This window comes from Centruroides sculpturatus, unplaced genomic scaffold (genome assembly GCF_000671375.1).
Source record: "Centruroides sculpturatus isolate CEXI.00-Female unplaced genomic scaffold, Cexi_2.0 scaffold1247, whole genome shotgun sequence".
Classification (NCBI taxonomy): Eukaryota; Metazoa; Arthropoda; class Arachnida; order Scorpiones; family Buthidae; genus Centruroides; species Centruroides sculpturatus.
In genome coordinates, this window is record NW_019385520.1 from 87,836 (window position 1) to 97,652 (window position 9,817).

Here is a 9,817-nt window from a genome sequence, read left to right on the forward strand (position 1 = left end):
GGAACATTACAATTGAGTAGAAATACATACATCACACTACAGAAGGCCACTATATTGAATACATGCCATATTGTTAGGAAATTCCTTAATACAGACACTGACACACACATTTAATTTTAGTTTTGTTTTGGTTGCTATGCCTTGACTCTGGTCCGGCATAGTACACAGCCACCGGTGTGTACCGAGTATAACCCACTAAACCCAACACATAATAATAATAATTTAATTAATATAAATAAAATGTTTTTGAAAAATAATGATTAGTGAATATTTTTTATGATAATATTATGTGGATCCTGTGATAAATATTTTTTTTTAAATCGGAAAAAGTGATGTATAATGCCTTAAAAACATTTTTAAAACAAGCTTCCAAAATGTAAGCAGGCCATGTTTTTTGTAATTAATGTACTATTGTGGAATAAGAAAGTATATACTTGTAATCATTAATAAACCATTACTTATATTAACTCTTAACTTATCACTCTCAAAGATATGTTAGCGGGAAAAGAGGACAAACAGAATTTTTTACAATTCGGTGCTGAATACGAAATCATTAAAAACTAGATGTCAAGAAATTCAACTAATTGAGATGGAAAAACAAATAAACAAATTCGCTCTAGAAACACTGTACAAACCTTTGAGGTTGTGTGTACAGTGTTTCTAGCTTTGTACAGTACATGCGTCACGATATCGTGTCCAGACCTTGTGTTTATAGACCTTGAGAATAGGACAAGACAGTGATATGCACTAAGCTCGAGATATCTGGGATAAGGCTAGATTGAATTGTATTGATGGAATAAATTAATGTATCCTTTTTCTAATCTGCCAAAAAGAAATGTTCCCGAGAAGATTTTCCATATAAACTGGCCTTTGTTTAAGTGTTAGACACGTATAAATCCGAGAATTCCACGTGATCAACCGTCCGCAGCAGCGTGTTCACTGGTTTGATATATTCTTTCACTGGTAGATTTATCAGAGAGATCTCCCATTTGAAATTCTTGGAATGTTGCTTGCCTGGATTTGATTCCGAATGCTCCAATCGGTAGACTGTCGCATTAATTGATATTTCCCGAGAATGGAGATGAATAAAGCATCCACTTAAAATACAAACGAAATAAAAAATGTCCAATTACCAATGTCAACAAAAGAAATCGTGTCTTTTAATTTAGGATTAGAAAAATAGTGTATAACAGACGAAAATCAAAGTTCAAAGGTTACTGAAATAAGCAAGTTAACATGAAATAAAATTTGGTGTTGAACTGTAGAACAAATCTCCACAATTCTTCATAATATTTCATGAGTTCGTTCAATTTAAATGGCAAATTTTTATCGTTTTTTTTAATTACATAGAGTTTTCAATGAAATTTTTCGAATTCCATTTGGTTTCGTTTATTTGGTTATAGCAACAGGACACTTGGACAATCAGCCGAGAGGGAATGCTTCCCGACAGTATTTTGATGCAAAATTGACCCTATTTTAGTGTTACAAACGTGAAAAATCTCAGAAAACTTTACGTGGTCAGCTCGTTGCCAAGCCACGAATCGAATTCTTTCTGGGTAACGATTATTACCAAAGATTTCAGAAAGAAATCAAAAGGCACAGATAAACTTGCTCATGAATAATGCGATGTGTTTAATACACAGTAATGATTCGCCTGGAAATAGTTCATTTCTTAATAATGATAGATAATAAGAATAAACATTTACGATCTCAATGAAAATGGTGAGAAATATAAATAACCATCGATACCTTGTATACAGGTTAACCACACTCGTTTATAGGTACTGGTATAATATACAATAAACTCCCAACAAATGACTAGTAAATGACTATTAAAACCTTTGATGACCTTTAAATGACCTAATGACCTTTAAATGACTAGTAAAATATTTAAATGTACTACAAACGTTTTCGAATGTTATTTCCGGTCTTCTTCAGGTTAATCTAGCAATTACATGTTTTACATTGACACTTTATAATTCATGAGACTGATTTATAAGTCATGAGACTAAAATTCAGTTTCTAAATTTTCAGTTTTAAAAAATGGATAGACTTAACAATATCTGAAGTTCATTTCCTTTTCTAAATGCCTCTTAGACTTTCATAAATTTCTCATACTCTTATACTTCCATTATTTAAGAAAACACGAAGCACTTACATATTTAAGGCTATCCATTTTCGAGTAATGTGTTTACAAATAGAAATCTACTCAATTTGTTAGATAGGTAAACACATTAGGGACATTCTTTCCTACAGAAATTATTAGTAAATGGGATGTATAAATTATTCTGCATCAAAATTTAGTATATGTCTACTAATCTCTAAACATAAGTTACCCAGTTATATTGCTCAAAGTAGTTTGCGTATTCAGAAAATACAGCTTTATGAATATCAAATTAATGCCACGTCTTAAAGATGAATACAGTAGAGTCTCGAAAACTCGGCACTCGATAACCCGTCACTCCGGATAACTCGGCCACACCCTGGCAGGGCAAAAAAATCCTTAGTTAATTAATTTTCATTATAGACAGCTTTATAAAAGTATAAAAGTTCTTATAAAGTATTTTTCTAAGATCTGTCTTATCAGGCAAATTACTGTAGACAATTCATTAATTTTCATTTTCATATAGTAAATGCTCCATGCCTTCATAAAGGACGTACTTTTCCTTTGTTTAAGAGTATTTGGGCAGTTTGTTCTCTGTTGTATTCTCAAGTAAACAATATATACAAGTACAGTACAGTATTTTCTGAGGAAACGCTCATACTTATTTTTTTAAACCCCGTTTCCGATAACCCGGCATTTTCACAAACTCGGCCACCCTTCGGTCCACATTAGGCCGAGTTTTCGAGGCTCTACTGTACTAAGAAATTACTTTCATTAAAATTAAAAAAGACCACTAGGATCTCCAGGGAGGTCTTTTATGAGGCACTTATTTAGGTGATACTTGCAGTGTTTAGAGCTAATCGATTGTAAATATCGGAACAATACTCTTTAGCAATATCATCTTTTAGTAACTATGATTTTAAATTATAATATCTATAATTATTAAATGAACACACATGCAATCATTAGCATTTAATGCATTACATAAATGACCGTAACAAACATGTTAAATGTATGATAGTAAAATGCAACACGAAATCCATTAACATTAACTTCGATTTTAAGAAACTTACGTAAACATGAAGATGATATCTTCTGGCAGATATTAAACATAATGTTTAATACGAGCTATTATAAGAATTTCCAATAAATATCGTAAAATTTATAGCTAAAGTAATATATGTGGAATTTTAATGCAGGTTTACATTGCCATAGAAATATTGGAGTAATATGGAATTTTTTGAATTCTATATGAGACATAATGCTACAGAAGATCGAAGTGGTAGGAACAGGACTGACCTATTTCCTTGTGATCAAAGTAAAAATATTATGTGACTTTGGTTATATTGTTAATTATAAATTGTTGCATATATTAATAAGATTCATAGGTCATTGAAAGAGTGAAAATTGAGTTTGTCATTAAAAATTGATCACTTAATTAACTTTGTTAGTTAAAGACATATTAAGGATTTGTTATATAACTACTAAGGGTTAGTTATCTAAATGTCCAAAATGGTTTCAGATTTACGAAGAGAGATTTGTTTAAATTGTTTCCTGAAACCAATTCTAAATTTGGCATTGATCTTTGGATTGGAACTTCAAATTCCATGCAATTGTCAGGTCGAAAGATCACTTTCAACTGTTCAAAAGTTAGCGAAGAAATGGTATTTTAGTATTGTTGAGTTTTCGGCTTGGGCACAGTTTTTTATTGTAATGTGCCAAAATATTTTAATCGGACTTTGCGCTGGTACTTATTCAATGGCCAGAACATCATTCACTGTGATGAATATTGCTGGTATAATTTTAGCACTTGTTAGTGCTTCAACATTCACTTTCATCAAAAATAACAAATTTTCTCTACAAATTTCATTGAAGCATAATATTTTTCAAAGTCAGAGAGCATACAATGCAATCAATTATGTTTCTATAATAGTGTCATTCATTGTCGTAATGTTAATCTTTTGCTTGGCATTACTAAATATTTTTGTTTCATATCCACTATGGCATAAAACAAGGCACTTTGAATACGAAGCATTATTCTGTAGCATAAAGTTTACTTTATGGACAAGTTATACCATTGGAGGAATTGCTTTTGTTCTATTATTAATTGGACTACTTATATTAGTGTTCGTAGCCGAATTTCAACAACTGTCAAACGAATTGGTGTCATTACGAAAAAACGAATGGAAACTAAAAGATTTCATGAATCATCACGAAGAATTATGGAAATTTGTTTCGCAATTCAACAGTAAAATGAATTTCCTAATTATTATTATCTACGGTAGTGTAGTATGGGGAACTAGCTTCAGCTATTACTTATACCTGTTTATAAAATTAAATAAAGCATTGAAATACATTATTTTTGGATTGGTTATTATTTTAACATTCGTATGTTTCATTGGTTCTTTTCTTGTAAGCTGTTTGGCATTTACGGTAAGAAAAATGTTAAAATAAATTTTTTCAAAACTTTGATATTTAACGTTGCATTTGTTTTCTTATTCTGTTTTCAGATGGAAAACACATTTCAAGATCTTCGTCAATTTGCGGCTTGCAATATGTCGGTGGAATCGAAGTTAAAAGTATGTCCATTGATAACTAACAAAAGATCAGGATGATCAGAAAAAGCAGGTTTTCAGAGCACACAATAGAAAAAAACTGCTGGACAAATCTCAAAAAAGTTTGGAACTTTATTGTTTTGATTATGCAGTTTCAAACTTTGTCAATGAAATTTCACTTCTTAACTCAACCGTAAGTGCGAAATTTGCTCCAGTAGCAGAATTGTAATGAAATTTTTAATCGAAAATTAAAACCGCGTAACGGATAAAGTATGTGTTCAAGTTTGGTTAAAATTTTGTCAACAGTTGTTTGAATAGAGCTTTCTGAGAACCTACTCGTTATGATCACCCTGTACTAAACTATTAAAAAACAATAATATATTCNTCAATTATGTTTCTATAATAGTGTCATTCATTGTCGTAATGTTAATCTTTTGCTTGGCATTACTAAATATTTTTGTTTCATATCCACTATGGCATAAAACAAGGCACTTTGAATACGAAGCATTATTCTGTAGCATAAAGTTTACTTTATGGACAAGTTATACCATTGGAGGAATTGCTTTTGTTCTATTATTAATTGGACTACTTATATTAGTGTTCGTAGCCGAATTTCAACAACTGTCAAACGAATTGGTGTCATTACGAAAAAACGAATGGAAACTAAAAGATTTCATGAATCATCACGAAGAATTATGGAAATTTGTTTCGCAATTCAACAGTAAAATGAATTTCCTAATTATTATTATCTACGGTAGTGTAGTATGGGGAACTAGCTTCAGCTATTACTTATACCTGTTTATAAAATTAAATAAAGCATTGAAATACATTATTTTTGGATTGGTTATTATTTTAACATTCGTATGTTTCATTGGTTCTTTTCTTGTAAGCTGTTTGGCTTTTACGGTAAGAAAAATGTTAAAATAAATTTTTTCAAAACTTTGATATTTAACGTTGCATTTGTTTTCTTATTCTGTTTTCAGATGGAAAACACATTTCAAGATCTTCGTCAATTTGCGGCTTGCAATATGTCGGTGGAATCGAAGTTAAAAGTATGTCCATTGATAACTAACAAAAGATCAGGATGAACAGAAAAAGCAGGTTTTCAGAGCACACAATAGAAAAAAACTGCTGGACAAATCTCAAAAAAGTTTGGAACTTTATTGTTTTGATTATGCAGTTTCAAACTTTGTCAATGAAATTTCACTTCTTAACTCAACCGTAAGTGCGAAATTTGCTCCAGTAGCAGAATTGTAATGAAATTTTTAATCGAAAATTAAAACCGCGTAACGGATAAAGTATGTGTTCAAGTTTGGTTAAAATTTTGTCAACAGTTGTTTGAATAGAGCTTTCTGAGAACCTACTCGTTATGATCACCCTGTACTAAACTATTAAAAAAGAATAATATATTCAATATATCTTTCTTTAGATTGTAAATTTCATGAAAAGATTCGGGAAAGTAGCATTGAGACTTTCTATTGGAGGATTATTTTACGTTAATAAGAGATTTCCAATCAGAGTAGGTATTTCTTTTTTTAATTGTTACCTACAATGTCGTTATAATCAGAAAAAGTATTTTTGAATGATTTAATAACAATGCCATTGTCTTTTTTAGATGGTGAAGTCATTACATTCTGTATTCTCTGGATTACTGAAATTAAGGAATGTTTCACACGGATCTCAAAAGTGTGATGATATATTGATTGAAAATACCACAAATATCTAGTCATTCACAATACAGAGCGCAGATTGAACTGCATAGACAATATTATTAGAGCATTAACAAGTTGAATGTTAATGCTCTAATAATATCGTTGAATACCTTGGTGAAGATTTTACTTTGGATACAGGATATATAGAGTATCTCGGTTACTGGAACGGGATATATATAATACATTTCTGACAATGCGATTGCATTTTGAGGGCTATAGTATNATTGAAAATACCACAAATATCTAGTCATTCACAATACAGAGCGCAGATTGAACTGCATAGACAATATTATTAAAGCATTAACTAATTTAATGTTAATGTTCTAGTAATATTGTTGAATACGTTGGTGAAGATTTTACTATGGATACAGGACATATAGAGTATCTCGATTACTGGAACGGGATATATATACTGCATCCGTGACAATGCGATTGCATTTTGAGGGATGTAGCATATAATAGAGTAAGCTACAAACAAAATTTCTGAGATAACTATAACATGAAGTTGTATCTTTACCACTATTGAAATTTAGCATAATCTGACAGTATAATTGAGCTTTCAATGTTTATTTCAGTTTGATTGAATTGAAAGTGTGAAGCTCCGGAAGTAGGTCGAAATTCGTGCACAGAAATGTTTTAATTTCGTATGAAAAAAATTTATAATTATTATTATATATTGTAAAAAGAAACCATCAAACGCAAAATGAATATTTAATGTCCATAGAAAGTCATATCTATAGAAATTTCTGAGAAAAAACGAATTTCTCAGAAAGAAACAATGGATGAATTTGAGTACTTAGATCGAATATCTTCGAAAAGAATCAAATTGACTCACCCCGCGATCTGGGCTCCGATCCCGTTACAATTCGTAACGAGGAGGGAGACCAATTAGAGAACGGGGGCAGATCGACATCGACCTATCGGAATGTTCGATCTGGGACCCAGAAAAAACTTATAAAAACCGAGCAAAAAAGGATGTGACGTTCTTGGTTTGTAGTTCTTGGCTTTTGGTTCGCAGTGCTCCTCTCCAGGATTCTTGTCATTTGGACATTCTCACACGAAAACTTGTCAGATATTCGGAGGACTTGTCTTCACCCTCCCGTGCCATCAAGATCGCTAAAGTCCACCTGGTAGATAGAAGACCTCGGTCCAAATAGTGTTGTGCAACCCGGAGTGGACGTCTTCACGCCAGCATCGCAGGAAGAAAAACTATCGTCAGAACAGTTAAACTTTTAGGAACGTTCTGTGGTTTTAGACTCTAAGTCATTGGCATGCTGAGATAGAAAGGAGCAAATTGCCCTTGGACATTATAAAACATTTTTTCGTTTTTTTTACTTTATATAACACTGTAACTCAATTTCGCAATGCATATTTTTTCCGATGTTACTATTACTCACTGCGCGGCACCGGGCTTTAGTCTATTGAGTTGTAAAACACAAACGAAAACGAAACTATAATTACAGAAATTAGAACATTTTTTAAATCTTAATTATTGTATCAGCATATATTATTAATACGTGAGAATTTTTTCTTAGTAAGGAATAATCGAAAAATGTGATGCATTAGTTGTGTTATTTGACAGCAATACCGTATATAAAATACTGAGGTACAAACATAAAGAAATACGGTCTAGAATTGTTTTGTACCACTTGACTGAAACCTGCTTTTTTGATGGAATTTCCGATATGTCGAGTAAGATGACATTTGTGAGTTAGAAGACTCCAGCAAGGTTCGATCAATTTTTGAAAGAACCGAATCAAATGATTGGGGTCTCTATCGTGTTCTAAATAATAGTATTTCCCTCTCTAAAATAATAATAAATACAAATTGTAGTTTAAAATCTTACTCTTGTAATTTATGAAATTAAGAAAAAATAAACTTACTTTCACCAAAACTCTTTTAATCTCTTTCAAGGACTTTTCCATGTCTTGCACCGAGCAAAGTACAAATGTACTTACTACAATATCCACGCTTTCGTCTTTTATTTCATTCATATCTTCTGCTCCAGTACAGTAGAAATTCTCCAAATGAAGACTTTCGAATTGACCTTTCTTTCGATTGAAAAACGACCGAAAATATTCATTTGGTTCCACACAAATTAACAAACTCTTCTCGGGATAAAATGCAAAGTTTCTTCCACCTGCCGGTCCTATTTCTAAAATTCTTAGTCGACCTTCACGAGAACGTATTGGGTCGGTAGAAATTTCTAATTTTATATTTCGTAAGCAACGTTTTCTTAGATTTCCGACAAAAAACTCCGCAATATAATACAGAACGATTTCGTATAAATTTGCAAACCATATTTTACTGCACCTTTCTGACGTTTTTAACAGAATCAAGAACAAAATAAATGTAAATATTATACCAAACACCAACAGCATTCTTTGTTAAAAGTGTCCAGCTATTTACTCACTACGCCAATGGGAAACGTGTTATTTTAAGCAAGACGTTATCAAGTATTATCACAAATATTTGAACTTTATATCGGGTAATAAAATGTAACAGTTTACATAAGAATAAAGTCCCCAACAATTTCAACTCTTGTATAAGTTTAAACAGTTAAAAAAGGAAAAAAATACTGAAAGCAAGTTGCGAAATTCTACTACGCGATTTTCTTCTGTTGGTGTTCTTGTTTGTTGCCTGTACGAAGTAATTTATATTAATAATCAAATGTTTAATGTATTTAATAAGTAAAACCTGTATATGTTAGTGTACACCTGAAATATTATGAATTGGATTATTGAAATTATTTTAAATGTAATTTACCTTTGTTGTTTTTAAAAGTATGCAAATACAACTGAAAATAAAGTATAAATTATTTAAAATATGTAGTAATATTATATATGATTATATATTTGTAAATTTTCTATTATATATTTCTGTTTGTACCATACATATTTTCTTTGATATGCACTTGTAGGTTTCGTAATGGAAAATTATAACAAAGGAATGACGAAGCTACTTATTTGCATAATTAATTATAGAGTCAATCTTGAATAAAATTATAAAGATAATATACTAGTGACTGAGTGAATAATACCACTGAACACTGGCTAGTTAGTTGGTCGTAGGTTTGTGTCAAGTGAAGTTTTATTTACGTTTGTAACAGCAAAATAGGGGCCAATTCCCAGAAAAGACCTCACGGAAGTCATCCCCTTGGATGTTCCGTTGCTGTAACCAAATANCGTCTCACGTAACTGCCGAACGGAAAGTCCGTTGTTCGCAGCAAGTCCGTTGCTCGAGTCACGTAACGGTCAAACAGAAAGTCCGTTATTCGCAGCGTCCGTTATTCGAGGCGTACGTTATACGAGGCACCACTGTATATAAATTAAGAAAAAAATCGCTAAATAAAAATTTTTGAGTCAACAAAACACTACCTGGACAAAAATATGTGAAACAGATGGTAGTCAACACACTACTGTCAAGTGCTGGCATCGGTTGTCAAT

The 9,817-nt window shown here is 31.6% G+C and overlaps 1 protein-coding gene across 1 annotated transcript; it reads right to left on the reverse strand.

Moving 5' to 3' along the window:
• Positions 1 to 6,726: 6,726 nt before the first annotated feature.
• LOC111639768 (methyltransferase-like protein 7A) lies at positions 6,727 to 8,832 on the reverse strand. The gene is made up of 2 exons (XM_023385706.1): positions 8,255 to 8,832; positions 6,727 to 8,176 (listed from the first exon to the last, which is right to left on the reverse strand). The coding sequence occupies exons 1-2, from the start codon at positions 8,750 to 8,752 to the stop codon at positions 7,943 to 7,945; spliced, it is 732 nt and encodes a 243-aa protein (XP_023241474.1). The 5' UTR covers positions 8,753 to 8,832; the 3' UTR covers positions 6,727 to 7,942.
• Between the last annotated feature and the right edge of the window lie 985 nt (positions 8,833 to 9,817).

Excerpts from the sequence above, each read along its gene's own strand:
- LOC111639768 (XM_023385706.1), bottom strand. The coding sequence starts at position 8,752 with ATGCTGTTGGTGTTTGGTATAATATTTACATTTATTTTGTTCTTGATT. Across the intron at positions 8,177-8,254 it reads TTAAAAGAGTTTTGGTGAAA|AGAGGGAAATACTATTATTT; the intron begins GTAAGTTTATTT and ends TTATTATTTTAG.